We start from the raw sequence: 16,542 nt of genomic DNA, 5'->3' as shown, positions 1-16,542 counted from the left end.
TAGTTGTCAATACATGTAAAAAATTAGTGACTAGAAAATAGTGGTCACTAGTATAATCAGAAAAAGAATACAAATGATTTTTTTACACAGAGAAACAATGCGACAATAGAGTAATGGTCATTGGATATGAGTTAGAACTGTGGAAATTTTGTGGCCATAACATTACGGTAACCGGAAAATTACAAAAGAAAAAGAAATCATTGTTTTACAATTTTAAAGTCATAAACATCATTTTTATTTTTCATTAATTTCATCGATAAGAAAATTGCTTATAACTTATCAACGTAAAATTACAAAAATGCCTTTATTTTACTATTTTTGATTTAATTATATTATCCATAAGAAAAAATGACAGAAATATATGTGTTAAATTAGCTTTGTTTTTTTGGGTAAGATGGTATACTTTTCAAAGAGTGATTATATATTTGTTTCTTATACAAATTAAATAATCAGTCGTCAATTTATTTAATAAATATATTTTTATATAAAAGCCTTTTTCCAAGTAATAAAAAAAGATTACGAGTCGGACCTTTTTACGATCCATTAACCCATCGTCGCCATCATCTAAAAATTAGTCTGAAGGGTATAATTGTAAATAGGCAACTATAAAAGGACAACTTGAGGGCAGAATTATGTTATCTATCTACACCAAAATTCAATCTTTTCGCATTCTCTCAATACTAGATATCCATTGTTTTCTTTGAATCGATATCTTTGCTCTTTGAGAAATTTCGCTTGTTTTTTTGATTCGGAGGTTTTTTCAAAACGAATTTTCTAGGGTTTTTTTTTTTTGAGAATTCATCAGCTATGGTTTACGATTCGATCGCCAACGCTTCGATCCCGACTTCGGTTTCCAATCCGAAGGAAATTTGCAAGAAAAAGCGGGTACATTTATTGAGTTATATTCAATTGTTCGATTTTATGATGCGTATCGTTTGATTGATGGATAGTTGCGGCAGAAACGTGTTGATTTTTTCTTTTTGGGAAAACAGGAAGTTCTTCTTGTTTTTTGTTACGATCTAACCTGTTTTTTTTTCAATGTTGAAGGTGAATAGGACCGCCAAATTTAAGCAGAGCAAACTTCATGTTCGTCGTGAACAGTGACTTTCTCAAGGTGATTTTTCTCAGTTTTTTTGTGTTTGTATGTGAATTTTTGTATCATGTGTATTTGATCTGATATGTATTGTATGTAGATGTATTGCTCTTATGGTTAATCAAAAAAATCTTATAGGGAAGAACAAGGGGTTTAAGGAAGAAAACAAAGGCAATGTTCGTGCAACAATGCTAGGCATGCATACCCCAAACAAGGGAGATCGATCACTGGTAAAATTAGTGATTAATTCTGGTGGTGAAGAGAACGATGGTTTGATGAATCATTACAGAGATTCCAATAACCCTACTAGTCATATAAGCAGCTTGTTGATGCTGACATGGATTCACCTGGCACTGAAGAACGATACCCATGTGACACAATGAGCAACAACCATGAAGACTGTAGTACAAGTGGCAACAAGTGAGCAACAACCATGTTTTTTAATGCATTTAGCTTATGAACTTTTAGGTTAAATACAAGGATGTAAGGAGAGTCAATCAACTTCCAATTCCTATTACAATATTGAAATAAAGCATGCGTATCTTACTCCCTGGATACTTGGTTGTAATTAAGTTGAATGGAAATGTTATATGTAGGTGGTTAAAATCATGAAATACACTAGTTCTAGTAATGTTTTGTAAAGAAAATATGAGCAAGATAATAGAACACATTTATTGGAAGCTAATATGAGGTTTGATTGATTGTATTGGGTTTAGTTATTGTAATTTTATTCAAACATTATCACTAAAATAATTAAGTATTTTTTTTTTTTTTTTAATTTATAGCAATTACATCAACATTGTAAGTATCGTCTTTTCTTGTATTTTTCTGATTAGTAACCACTTTTTTTTGGTCTCTAATAGTAAATATTTAGTGACCACTTTTTGGTCACTATGGTCATTAATATGGTAATGAAAACAAGTGACATTTTTGTGGTCATTAAAAGTCGTCACTAAATGAATAAAACAGTGACGACTTTCTTCAATTAGTGACAATATTCAGTGACGAAACGGGTCGTCACAGATTTAGTGATGAGTATATTTTAGTCACTATTTAGTGATCATATTCAATTTTGGTCACAAAATCGATTTTGTGATGGACCTATAGTGACGAAAAGTGACGACTGTAAATTTCGTCACTAAATCATTTTGTGACGAATCGTTCTACTGTTAGTGACCATTTCGTTTTCGTCACTAATTGGCAATTTTTTTTGTAGTGGGATACGATTACGATGGGATGCGGGTGGTTGTGTTTTTTTTTGTTGAAAAGTCTATCCAATTGTAGGAATATCATATTTAGGGAGCTATTTATTTTTTTCTATTTATTTTTTTAAGTGCAATGTCCGGATAATTTTTTTTGAATGTATAATGTTATAGTTTGGTTGCTTTAGTGAACTATACCGACTTGTTAAGAAAGAAATTCAAATACAATACTATAAATGTAAATGTATAATGACATAATAAAGAAATAAATCAAAACTTGTTATTTGTTTATTTTCAAATGCAATATATGTCATTGACCTATTACCTTACTCTGTTAAGAAAATCCAACTCGAATGCACCATAAAAAAACAATAACTCTTTCGACCCATGTGGATAATGGCCTCATCACTGGTTGTTATTAAGCCAAGAATTTAGAGTCGACTCTCAAAATATCTTAACTACTTACCCCTTAATTTTTATTGATATTTGGAAACTTATTGGTCGACGGTGGAACTTGGATCCCGTTAACTTCAATTCGTATCGTATTAAGTGGGGAAATTTTGTTAAATTTAAATGTGGTGCAATGGAAATACGTCCACACAGTGATCATTACTATCATTACTATCATTCAGATAATATGTAAATTTTGAAACAACGTTGTCTTTGGAATTACTAAAGTTAGAAAAACAAATATATTTCACGACATTGTTCCACAACATTTTCTCTCTATTTTTAATATGCATAAGAATCATAACATGGATTGGATTAGTTGGTCTCACAACCATTCTCTAGTTATTACTTCCATATAATTTGGTTTTTGCAATCTTTTTGGTAATACGTTTTTTGTCAAAAAAATCAATTCTTATTGAGAATCTCACCAATCAATCTATCATTATTACTACATTAGGTGTAAGACCCGTGTACTACACGGGTTTTGATCAAGGTTTAAATATTAATCATTTAAGGTAAAATTTTGAATTAAATACAACTTAAATGACGAATATGTAAGTATTTCAATCTATAATTTTATATACTAATAAAGATAACTATTGAAAGAAATGAATGTAAAATACTATAATGAACAATTCAATAGACGTATGTGCAAACTCACTTATTTAGAAACCTGAATTGTCAAAAAGGTAAATAGAAAATTTTTAATGCCCATATATGATATATATGAAAAAAACAAAAAAGGAAATTATGTCCCTTTGCTATGATATTAATTAACTACTTTGAACTTATATTCATTTAAAATTGCCCAAATCATTTCAATTCCTTAAAATTAATCCCTATAAATTAGGAATCAATATTTTCAACTCTTATAAAACTTCCTTATTTAAAAAACCCAATGTGTAATTTTTCTAGATTATGTAAAAAGAAAACCTAAATTATAAGAAAATGACATGTGGTGAAATGTCTAAGAATATGACAAGTGACAAAAAAATCTTTATTTATTAAGAAGATTTGTTTATTGATTCAAAACTAATCATTCAAATTTAGGATTTTTTATTATTTTACCGTTGGAAAAATATTAAAGGATGGCATTTGTGAGGAATTTACTAGAAGGGTTGAATGTATCAGGTTGCAGATTGTTTGAGGACTGGGGCTCACTCTTACGCTAAATAGTGGAAAAGAAAAGAAAGGCGCGGATTTTGTATGATCCATGGGTAGTCGGTTTATCTCTCTTAATTTTCGGCTTGTTTTTCTCTCGTTGTGTGATCGAACCAATTAGGGTTTCTCTTGGTTGTTCCTGGATATTTTGAATTCACGAAGAAACAGAGAGGATGAAGAAGACTGCAATGGTGGAAACAGTAGAACGTTTGTATGCTGGAAAATGCAAGTAGGTACTCCTAACATTATCATGATTTGAGCAATTTAAACAGATTCGGGTAATTTTTTTTTCAGCGTCTGGAATACAGATCCTTTGGACGCCAGCGATTTCTAGGAGAAAGTAGACATCGCTGAACTTAAGAAAGAAGAAATCCTGCTGTGAGTCTTTTAAATAATTTTTTTTGTAAGCATAAAGCCTGGGAAAAAGCGTTTGAAAACCAATTCAATTACAGATAAATAAGGAGATGATCAGATGAATATCCACTAAGTACCAAAAAAGAAAAAAGAGACTGAATCATTTATTCTCCTGTTTTTCACTTTCTCAACTAGTTCATTTGCAATCATGGGATTCCAAGATATTCCATAGGAACGAAGGGCAAAATAGACAATATTCTGTCTCTGAATCGTCTTTCACATTTCCAAAGAAAATATGATCAATTACTTGTTATGTGTGAGGTTTTTTATTTTCTTTTTCATTTTTTCAGACTCACAAGACACCTTTTAAATTTCTATAGAAGTGGTGGGTATAGTTCAACAGTTGATAAATTTCTATAGAAGTGATGAGGCCATTATCCACATGGGTCGAAAGAGTGTCTTGATCTCAATTAAATCCCTAAACCACACTCTCCCTTTTGATGTTTTGTAGATAGGAGCTAAGATATGATTCAAGCGCTAAATCACTCCTTTTCTCTTTCTTCTGGAAGATTATCAGGTACACAAAACATCACGATTTTGGTTTTGGTTTTCTTTTATTCTTTGTTTTGTTACATACACATCAGTTTCTGTTACTTTTAGAACATAAAGTGAACCTGAAAACTCGAAGGCCTTAAGAAGGTTGGAGGCGATGACAATTTTGGTTCGGTAAGTAATTGCATTAAGGTGGAAGCATAGGTGCTTGAATCTCTCACAAAAAAGAAATCTCTGTTTTTTGCATGTTTTGGTTACAAATATATTACATGCATCGTAATAGCTTTAATTTTGTCCCCGTTTTCTAATAGCTACTAATATCATCTATTTCCTTTGTCGTTTTTTACTTTATAGTCTGAAAGAACTAAATACCAAAGAGATGGACCAAGAGAATGTTATTAATTGAAACCTGTTATGACTTGTTTCAACGATTAGTTTCAATTCATTGTTTATTTGTCTATCTTTAAATATGTTTACATGAAAAAAAGATGAAGTTAACACATTAAGATAAGAACACAATGTATCTTTAAATTTGTTTACATGAAAAAAAATATATATGAAATTAACACATTAACATTTTTAACTATTATTTACGAAAGGATCTTTAATAAACTCATTAGACACGACCTTCAATTAACACATTGACATTTCTTCATTGTTCATTCTTATAAAGTGCATTATCTTATATTTGCCCCTAAATGGCCTAGTTGACCGTTTGGCCCCTCTCGTTACCCCTACTTAGTTAAGAGTTTTATCAAAAAGTTTTCAATTTTCCCATATAATCCAATAGCATGCTACATCGTGAAGTTGAACAATTAAGTTTAAAAAAATTTCAGATTGTCTTTTTTCTAATTTGAACATAGTTTTCAAATTTCCAACTTAAAATATATATTTCAATGTACTCTCCCTAATTGAACAACATATTTTTCAGTATTTTTTTTTTATGAATATCGTTTTCTTACAACATCATACTTAAACAAAATAAAGTATGATTTCATGAAAATCATTTTCTATATCAACTCATTTGAATATCAAAGGTAGGTATTTAACAAATGATGGATTTCAGCTTTAATTTTCTTTTGTGCCTCCACATAAAAAGGGTATGCCTAAGAATGAAAACAGTAACATAACATCAGATTAAGGGAGCATCTCTCTGATTTGGACCATTTTACCCGTACATGTGGGCAGGTCATGTTGTGATATTGCTGTTTTTTTCAGTCTCCCGATTAGTGGAACATTTTGTCCCTAGGTGTTTGCTTTGGCTACTTCTGGTGCTAAGTGTTTGAGGTTTGGGTTCTCTTCTTACCTTCTTTTTCTAGTGGCCTCTTTGATGTCATGTTCTTCATTGTTTTCAATTGTTTTGGCCTTTGGTAATGGCAGTGGATTATAAAAAAAAACACAAGTTAAAACCTCAAAAGAAGAAGATATAAATCCAAATGAAAAAATAGGATCAAAATCATATGCATGTTAACAATCCCTCTCTTCAACTCCAAGATTAAACCCCACTTCCATCTCTCTTCTGATATACAGAGACAAATGAAAAAAAAAAAAATGAAGCAATAATCACCAACGTCGGTAAAGCTTTTCTTGGTTCGGCGACATAGCTACACTTGGGTCAACAATGAAGGAGTAGAGTGTAAGTAGGAGAGTGTTCTCTGGTAGCTGACAATGGTGGGTTTGATAGAGGTGAAGTTAGGTTAAAGGAATGGGGAGAAAGTATGTTCAAGAGAGAGAGAGAGAGAGAGAGAGAGAGAGAGAGAGAGAGTATTCTTTAGATGGATGGTGTAGTGGTGGATTTCATACGAAAAAGGAGGTAGTAATTTGAATCAGTCTCCGGGTTTGAATCATTCTCCCATGTTTTAAGCAAAATTAGGATAAAGCTGGTCAAGATAAGGCATTCAAAATCAAATTGGCAAAATAGAGTTCACGTATGTGTTATAATAGAGTTCACGTATGTGTTATAATTGTAGGAAATGTGAAAATTGTTAATATTTTATTTAGTTAAAGTTTCACTAAATGTTGTATTTAGTCTATGTTTCATTCTTATGTCTAAAATATCTTATGGGAAATAAAACCGAAACACACCTACTTATATTATTATGCGTAGATATGTTCCTTAGGCTTGAAAAATATATATCAATGATACACCAAGCAAGCAAAAAGCCAAGAATTTCAAGAATAAGTAGATCCGAGGAGTTTGTTATGTACACCCGTGTGTAAAAATTAGTCAAGAAGGTATGACAATATCTTCTTTAGTGGTGAATTTATTTCATTTCAAGTCATAATGTGATGGTGATTGTATTTCATGTTTGTAGTTAAAAAGGTGTTTTCAGATGTTGAAATTACAATTACATGGTGTAAGATGTTAATAAAATTTTGAAAAAAAGGTAAATATGTCATTAGGGATAGTTTTTGTAACAAAGCCCGAACATAGTGTAAAGGTCATTAGGTACCATTTCTTAATTTAGGGTCAGTGCCCATTAGGAGACATGCCACTCTGATCCGATAAAGCTAATAATATTTTTTTCTTTTTCAGAAATGCTCTCAGAATTGTCAACGTGACACCGACCAGTTGATTCAACTTAAACTCTTATAGATGATAATTGATTTGTTGGAAAAGTAGATATTTTTTAGTTAAAATAGTTTTGGGTAAAGTCACATCTTTACATGACTTTCTTTCCATTGAGAAAAAAAAAAAAAAAATGGAGAATTGGATTTACATCTTCACGTTGTCAGTTTCGAACTGGGTGTGCTCCCGATTTTTCGTCTATGATTTTCTTGAAATCAAAATTGTTATCGTTCGTTATAAATTGAAGCAAAAAGTCAAAACTGGATATACAAAGTCAAATTGAATAAATTTGAAGTAGGAATGAGGTGATGATCTTCGGCAGTGATTCAAAATTGGTTCTGTTAATTTGTTAATTTGTTTTAGTGAATGATATAATAAAGTTAAGTTTTTAATACAAGATACGTGTATAAGATGTGTTTGACATTTATATAAATAAAAATTTAATTGTTAAATTAAAAAAATTATAAACATGATGTAATTTGTACAACCAAGTATCACAAAAAGACTTCTAATGTTCATTTAGTAGTAATTGGTATGTTACGAGTTGACATCGCCAATGGTATTTCTACTTGTTGTAATGAAGTTATAACAGACAAGTTTTAGTTGTTGGCCTAGTGGCATTATCATCTAATTGCTCATAGTAGAAACCTTATTGTTACAGGAATACAAAGAGGCGTCATGGCTTCCTAGGCTTTAGATTATGGAAAGAACTTAAGGATACATAGGTTGGCATATAAGTATTACAAGGCATTATTAGTAGGTTTTAATGTGGAAGTTCTTTACTATCAAGAAACTAGGTTTTCCTTCCTCCAGGCTCTAAATATATCTCCAATGAGTTTTCTTACAAACTAACACATTCATTAACATTTCATCCTAATATGTCTAAGTGAAAGACAATTGAGTATTTGAGTTAAACAAGGTTCTAAGACAAGGTTGGTTCAATCAATAACACAAGGGAAGAAGCATGAAAATGCTACATAAAGGGTCAAATTAAGCGAATATGACAATAAATGAAAGAAGCTAACTAAATCAATCAACAAAACAAGTATATGAGAACAATATATGGCTGTAAATCATTACTTCCCTGCTTGTCAAAATCAGAAAATGAAAATCAAATTGGATTCTCAAACAAGGAAAATTAGTTATAGAGATTTCATTCAAACGTATAGAGAAATCATATCTAAAAATTGCAAATTTGCTTAACTTGAACGAATTATGATATGGATCAATAACGAATTTTGAAATAAAAAATGGAAATTAATTAAGTTTTGATATAAAGGTGAGTATATGAAACATAAATCAAACATTAGATATCTAAATTGAGTGTAATTGACTATTGATTGAACGTTGTGAGGCGGAGATAGTTGCTGTGTATAGAGAAATTGTTACCAGAGTATTACATTTGGCATCTCTTTGTCCCTCGAGCTTTCCAGTGAGCATGAAATTGACGACACTACCAATGCTCTGCCATCTGAAAATCATACAAGGTGTAGAAATATGATGTTTTGACTTAGAAACCCTAAATCGTAGTCAATTTCTGTAACGTTTGGTCCATATATTATGCATTTATTAACATTTTTTTAAAGTTTTGAGCTGGAACTCGACGAGTTGGGGAGCTCCAACTCGTTGTGTCGGAATCTTTTTGGCCGCGGAGTTTAAGGATCCAACTCGATGAGTTAGGGAGCCTCAACTCGACGAGTTGACTGCCAAAGATGAACCCTAATTTTCGGGTGTTGCACCTTATATAAAGGACTTAAACCCTCTTGGCTGGCCTCCATACCAGCCTCCCTGTCCATAGAAAACCTAGATTCGTATTGCATCTTGCATCTTGAGTATGGTGAGCCTAAAAAAGTGGTTTTTGGTGATTCTTGAAAAGAGCTTGAAGGTGGGAAGCATCTAGCTTGAAGGAGGAGCTTTAGATCTAGAAACTCTTCTTTAAAGGCAACATTTTTGAGGTATAAAGTCGTCACCTTGTCATGTATTCATCTAGATCTCCTTATTTGAAGTTTAAGCATGATTTTGGGGGTTTTGGTTGAGTTGTCCAAAAGATGTGGATTCTAGGGGTTGTCAAGCTAGATCTGACCCCTTCATGACCTCTTTAAGCTTAAAGTTGCAAACTTTATTGGTCTCCATGTCCCATACATGCAATATGTCCATTATGAGGTCATAAATGACCCTTAGAGGGTATTTCTAGCATGCATGGACGTAAAGTTGGAAATTTTACGTGTTTTGCCTACCTTGGGACATTAGATCTGTGGTTTGGGACATTGATATGGGAGTTTTAGGGCTTAATGGGTACCTAGGGTTTGAGTTTGACGCCCTTTTGGATGGTTCTTAAGGGTAAAGCTGGAAACTTTACTCTTTTAGAAATAATTTTTGAAGAGATATAAGGTCTGGGGTCCTTGGATCCATTGGAAACAACTTAATGCATTAAGAGGCTGGATTCCTGGCCAACTCGGCGAGTTCATTGGTGAACTAGACGAGTTGATGGGATATTTTGCGATCTGATCAGACATTAAGGAAACTCGACAAGTTGAAGAGACACAGTCGGCGAGTTGGGTCAACTCAGGACGTTGATTTTGACCTTTGACCTTGGTTTTTTTACCAAGTTTGACCTTTATGGGGTTTGGGGCACGTTGAGTTGCAATTAAGGAAATTGTTTATGTTTTAGGATTGTGTCGAGCGGATATTGGAACCTCGACCTAGTCAGCTTCCGTACAAGTATTGAGGTGAGTCTTCTCACCACACTTATGGGTCGAAGGCACCAAGGCCGGTCCATTATTTGATATGATATGTTTGTATTATATGGGAAATGGTATGTTATTTGATTTATTTATGGGCTTATATGAACACCATGGGGGAGCCCATGACACTTGTCAAGACTACGGGGGGAGTCCATGACATAAGGATATAAGACCATGGGGGTAGCCCATGACATTCCATTGGAGACCATGGAGGGATTCCATGGCAAATTGTATAATTATATGCTTTGTATGATTGGGAAACTCACTAAACTTGTGCTTACAATTTGTTTGTATGTTTCAGGTACTTCTATGGATAAGGGCAAGGGCCCTACTTGATGACGAGGCATGCATTCTCCAGTGCTTTCACATTTAACTCTTTATACTCTAAATTTTTAAAATAACATGGATATGTATTGAGATTTTTATATTTACTATGGTTGAGGTTATGAAAATAAAAGTTTAAAAATCTTATGAAAATCGGGTTGTTACAATTTCGTAATGGATTGAATGTAGGGGAATTAGGGACGAGCATCGGAACCGGGTACCCGCTTTTGGAACCGGAACCGCCTCAGAATTGCCGGTTTTGGAACCGGTCCAGTTCCAAAACCGGCAAAGCGGTTCCGGTTCCGGTTCCTAAAGTTATGAAACCGCCTTAGGCGGTTCCAGTTCCGGTTCTCGTTTTTCGGAACTGCTACCCACCGGAACCGGTTTATATATATATATATATATATATATATATATATATATATATATATATATATATATATATATATATATATATATATATAAATGTGTGTTACTTAGACCAGTTTAGAATATATTGGTCCGATTTTGTCCGTCTTTGGTCCGAATTGATTTGATTTGGATCGAACTAAATTGCGGTTTTGTCGAAAAAATTTAACAAAATTAATGCGACCGGGTTACCCGCTCCCGGAACTGGAACCACCGGTTCCGGGACTGGTTCCACACATTTAAGAACTGCCTAGAGAGGTTCCGGTTCTAACTTTCTAGGAACCGCCGGTTCCGGTTTTCACCAAATGAGGCGGGTACCCGCCTACGCTCATCCCTAAGGGGAATAGATAAACCCTAAATCAAGTGGTGGACTCGATTTCTTGAGGCTTTGGGCACAACACCGGTGGATTAACCCTAAAACACCAGTCGATTTCGTGACAACGTGACCGGTGATGACAATGACCCTGTGAGCCCAACATCAGAGTTGTGGAGTCGTTCGTTTCTGAAGCAATCAAAGGCAGATATCGTTGAAGCAATATTGTGTTTAGTGCGGAGGCGTACGTCAAATGGTGACAAGCAATGTCGAGTTGATTTCTCGATCATAACTCCAATAAGTAAACCCTAAGTGCAGGTGGTTTTCATCGTTTTCATTTTCTTGTGGTTGAGTGTTAGATATATAGAAAGGGCATCAATTATAAGAAGACGACTTTGAGTGAAAGTTTTTTTTTTTTTTTTTTTTTTTTTTTTTTTTTTTTAAATAAGGTCGTTTGTCATTTTCATTCAAATGTTTTTTGTAAGTTTAGACAAAAAATCGTAATTTATTTATATTCTAAATATCATGACAGAACTTTTATTAAAAGTTTTTTTGTCTATCGTAAAACTGTAGTACATCGTAATTCGTCTGTCATTAAAATGTTTTTTCTAGTAGTGGGCAATGCTTATACCCAAGAGCGAATAATTCTAGCAGATCTAGCAGTGTCTATTCCTTCTTCGGTTGATCTCTTTGAAACAGTTGCCATTATTTTTAAGGAACTCATAACATATGTCATGATTCATCGATCCTTTAAGGTGATAGTGGTACATCAAATTAATCTTGATTTATGTATCTATCTATAGACAAGGCCGGTCCATAGAATTCTCATGCCCTGGGCAAAAAGAAATAAAAATGCCCCATTTTTTCACAATAGAGTCAAAATATATGAATGTAAGACATTGTTTCATGAAATAGCAATATAAAAAAACTTTTTTGTTATAAGAACAATATTCATTTTGTTTTTGTTTTCTGATTGACAGAAATTGAAAAAAAAAAACAACTTAGCCGGGAACTAGCAAACTACAACTGAACAACTTACAAATAGAAACAAATAACACTAAACTAATAAATTAATTTAACAATATTTTATCAATACAAACGGAAACTAAAATAAATCTGAAGACCTATAGCACAACATCATCAACTGGAGTATTACTTCATGATATAACCCATCAAAAAGTGAAGACCTAAGTTGTATTTGCAATGATTCAACATCAATATCTATGACATACATGTTATAGAATAGTAATGAACTTGTAATGGGGAACTCACAATGGCATTGTACTAATTCAATTCAGTGAAAAATGCTTTAACTTCATAATAACTTTCAAACTGCAACTCATCCCCAGTTTGGAGTGTTGGGGATTAAAAACATAAACAAGATGTTCTTTATATCCATAATACCAAAATTTATATAAGCAATAACTTGAAAACTTAATCAAAAAATGCCTTCATGTATTTTTTTATACAAATATGTATGCTTCAATGGGTTTAAAAAGCCTCATTACCTGCATAAAACCTATAAGAATTTTTTTTTTTTCTAAAAACAATAGATAACACTTGCATCAATTTTTAACACAAACAAAATTTATACTTAAAAGCAATTTGATAATTAGTAAAAGCCAGTGAAATAAATTCCAATCCTTTTAGACCCTAAAAATATCATTAACTAAAACTTTTCTCAATTCCAAAAAAAAAATACAACACATTATTATTCACTAAAGTAACACTACAACAAACATTCAAAGATCTTAAACCCAAAACAACAAAAAGAAAAAAAAAGTCTTTCAAATTTAATGTAGCAAACCAATACAAGTCGACAAAACAAGCAAATAATGCAAAAAAAAAAAAATTAATTTGAGATGGATTTATGGGTAAATAAGAAATATGAGAACTACAATGGTACAAAATGAAATTAGAAAAAAGAATCCTTTGAGTTGAGGCTATTTGACACAGACGATTGAATGTGAGAGGAATTATAAATATTAGGTGATTGGTTGAAGGATTTGTACGGGTTTTATCTTTTCAAGAAAGAATCAAACCTATTGGACTATTTTATTGATTATCGAAGGTATACCCATAATAATTCTGTTAAATTTGATGCCCCTGTCTATAGACGATAAACTAAAACTTGCTTAATATTAATGGAACAACAATTTTGGAAGGGGCAATCCATGGGGTTTAATGTGAGGTGAAAACCCCAGAAAAAATTGTGTTGGAGGTAGAAGGATGGTGTATTCTTTGTTTCCTTTGATCAACTAGGTGTTGAAGGGAGTAATTTGAATATATGTATGGGTAGAATCGGTATGCAATTTTTTTATATTAGACAAAAACATCATAAATTTTGAAACTTATTAGATGGTTTTTGTTCGTTTGAAATGGATTTTTGGTTTCTTGAAATATGAATGAAAGATATGCTATGTGGCCATCAATGGCTCGATCTAGAAATTTTCTTTGCTGGTGGCACTATATGATTGTGTCGGTTAAAATGGTCAAAATAATCGGGTTGAATCATAATAATTTGCTTTTACAAATAATATGTTTTGTTATAAATATTATATATAAATCACGACACAGCATATCTAATGCTACGTAAGATTCCAACGACCGGCATAAAACATAAAAATTATATAACCTTTAATTAATTGTATAAAAACATAACTTTTAACATTGTAGAGGTATTTTGTAATTTTTTAGAAAGCATAATCAAATACTAACCTGTCATAGAATTTTTAACGTCTTGTTCTTGAGGGTGTTTTTTTTTTTTTTTTTTTTTAAATTTATGTTTTGGTAAATTCAATAAATAAAAGGGAAGGAAAATAATGATACAAAGAAAGAGAGAGAAAGAAAATTTTTCTTTATTCCGTGTTTCTGAATTCGGAGGAAATGAGAGAAATTTTAAGTTTTTTTGTTCCTGAGATAAAAGTAAAAAGAAAATAAATTTAAAGATTTTCCTTTTCCTAACTTTCTTCTTAAATCCGTTCAATTTGAGAGAAAAATTTGAAAGACAAATATAGCTTCAAAATCTTTTCATTCCACTCACTTTCCTTCCATTTGAAACTTAGGAATATGATTTTCCTTCGGTGTCCCTCACTTTCTCTCAATTTCCATCCGTATTCCTCCTTAGGAACAAGGCCTAAAAGATTGAATACATTAATTCTATTTGAAATATAAGTTTATACTATAAATAATAAATAAATAAAAATAAAAGCGTGATCATTTTAACCTTTAATCACTTAATTTTGGCAAAGCTATGTAATAGACTGTTATTTTTAACAAACTATGTGAATTAATTAACATTAATGCTAATATAAAACCTTTGACGCAAATTAAATTAGCATAAAAAAAACAAATGCTTTCTAGTGGGCTTTGACAAGTTTGACAACATTTACATAGCTTGTTCCCACTTCCCAGCAACCTTTTGTTTATGTCGTCAATCAAATAAGGAGGTGCCCCAATACTCTAAGCCTAATTGCCTAAATTCAAATTTTCGTTGAGAGCCTTGTGTATTAGAAAAAAAAAAAAAAAAAAAAAAAAGGTAACCCAATTTTAACCATATCTTATGTAAAAAAATTCAACCATTTGGTCTGCCCTGCACGTGGAATTTCCACCGGCTGAATTAGGTTAGTTGGATTTATACCCCCATAAAATAATAAAAAAAGTTTAGGATCCTACCAATTTTGGAAATATTATAAGGTTTTTGTGTCATTAATTTCTCATTTTGTAATTTACTCATATTCATATTAATCAAAGAACTTGAACCCATGTAAGAAAATATATAGAGAAAGAAGAAATGAAGTGCTTCTTATTACATAATTACCGAAGAATACACAAGTATAACGAGCACACTTTAGTAGGGTTTCCCCTTAGAGAATTAGGGAAACACCTTTCGCTCCTCAAATCCATATCCATATACTTATTATATATAATATTATATTATATAAAAAGAAAACGCCCGGAAAAAGAAAACCCGGCGGGCTGCTTCTATAAAAAGAGAAAGCACGCCGCTGCCCCCTTAAAAAAAAAATCCAAATCATAATAAACACTGAAGCACACAGTCTTCTCATCTCTTTCTTTCAGAACTGTAAACGACTTGAGAAAGTTTGACCAAATGTCCAGCTTGAAGGGACGATGTTTGTGAACGTTTTGGTGATACCATCGTTGGTTGTTACCATGAACGACATAGATTGGCCATTGAGATATGAATTCGATTGCCAGTTAGCTCCCCAATTCCTCGACATCGGCATCCACCCGGTTTTTGATCCCTTCACCTTCACCGACCTAATAGCTCCGGCATTTCCGACATTCGTTATCAAAACAAGCTCGAAGTAATCTCTCCCGTTTATCGCGAATCTAACTCCGCCGTGTTTCTTACATGGTACTCTGAAACAAACAGGTAATTAGATTAAAAACAATCAGTCAAATGCCAGAAGATGGAGTTGTTACGTTTGTAATTTTGTATATATACAGTGATCAAGAAAGAAGGAAAGACGTAGGACCTTTGGTAGATAACGGGGATGATTCCACCTCTGTAAATCCCGATCTTCTCCCAAGCAGGCTGAGCCATGTCGAAATGCTGTAGCGGTGGGTTGCACCACCCTCCGGCGTCGTTGGCCTGAGCGAAGTTTGGTGGGCAAAAGTTGGTGGCGGTGATTGTCACCGACACTCCTTTCTTGCACCATTTTGGGTCCGTCTTGACATCGCAAATGATCTTGTAACACTGGCCGCAAGCAGCGCCGTCGTTGAAGAGAGCAGTACTCAATGCCGCCGTTCTTGTTCCGTATCCGGTGGAGTACAAGTTACCATATCCGCAAGCACCACCTGCATATATAGAAACAAGTTAAGATCAGTAACAATCTCCGATCGATAATGGCTGCTTCATCATTGGCTAGTTAGAAGAAGCATATATAATTATATACCCATTGTTCCGGAAGCATCGGCTTCACCATAAAAGGTTGCATGGGCTTTTGTCCATCTCGAAGGGGTAAGTGCATGGACATGGAGGAATAGAGAGTAGATAACAGTTAGCAAGAGAAAGCAAAGTTTCGCCATTTTTGATGTGCAGAGATGAGATGAAGCAAATGAGGAAGACGATGGGTTTAGAGGATTAGAATAAGAGCTGCTTAAATAAGGACCAACCCAACAGCATCACATGTAAATCTGCAAGTAGAGAATGCAGAGAGGGGTTTAATTATTATTATTGTTTTTTTTATTTGATTTATATCAATAAATAAATCCATTCACAAGGGTGAAGAAATTCTGAATCTGATTCAATCATTCCCACGTTCCCTCAAACCATTTGTCTACATCGAATTCACATGGCTAGAAAAACCCACTACCCAAATTGCTTCAATCTTGTTATAAACATGAAT

General features: G+C 32.9%; 1 protein-coding gene and 2 long non-coding RNA genes across 9 annotated transcripts; 2 read left to right on the top strand and 1 right to left on the bottom strand.

Annotated features, from left to right (window-relative positions):
* Positions 1 to 634: 634 nt before the first annotated feature.
* LOC145011689 (uncharacterized) lies at positions 635 to 1,860 on the top strand. Of its 2 annotated transcripts, XR_013664226.1 has the most exons (3): positions 635 to 885; positions 1,048 to 1,114; positions 1,232 to 1,860. It is a non-coding gene; the product is annotated as an uncharacterized LOC145011689 (long non-coding RNA). The 2 variants fall into 2 exon arrangements; XR_013664225.1 differs by having other exon boundaries at positions 1,048 to 1,860.
* Positions 1,861 to 3,969: 2,109 nt separating this feature from the next.
* On the top strand, positions 3,970 to 7,780 carry LOC145012880 (uncharacterized). 6 transcript variants are annotated; one of them, XR_013664701.1, is made up of 5 exons: positions 3,970 to 4,135; positions 4,201 to 4,284; positions 4,772 to 4,837; positions 4,921 to 7,047; positions 7,349 to 7,780. It is a non-coding gene; the product is annotated as an uncharacterized LOC145012880 (long non-coding RNA). The 6 variants fall into 6 exon arrangements; XR_013664705.1 differs by lacking the exon at positions 7,349 to 7,780 and having other exon boundaries at positions 4,921 to 4,986; positions 6,001 to 7,342; XR_013664703.1 differs by lacking the exon at positions 7,349 to 7,780 and having other exon boundaries at positions 4,921 to 4,986; positions 5,167 to 7,342.
* Positions 7,781 to 14,949: 7,169 nt separating this feature from the next.
* On the bottom strand, positions 14,950 to 16,279 carry LOC145008166 (expansin-A11-like). Its single transcript, XM_078966787.1, has 3 exons — positions 16,090 to 16,279; positions 15,670 to 15,991; positions 14,950 to 15,553 (listed from the first exon to the last, which is right to left on the bottom strand). The coding sequence occupies exons 1-3, from the start codon at positions 16,220 to 16,222 to the stop codon at positions 15,247 to 15,249; spliced, it is 762 nt and encodes a 253-aa protein (XP_078822913.1). The 5' UTR covers positions 16,223 to 16,279; the 3' UTR covers positions 14,950 to 15,246.
* Between the last annotated feature and the right edge of the window lie 263 nt (positions 16,280 to 16,542).

Source organism: Lactuca saligna, chromosome 8 (genome assembly GCF_052625555.1).
Source record: "Lactuca saligna cultivar CGN05327 chromosome 8, ASM5262555v1, whole genome shotgun sequence".
NCBI classification, from domain to species: Eukaryota; Viridiplantae; Streptophyta; class Magnoliopsida; order Asterales; family Asteraceae; genus Lactuca; species Lactuca saligna.
Note: the sequence above shows the minus strand (reverse complement) of the source record. Positions and strands in the feature narration are given on the sequence as shown.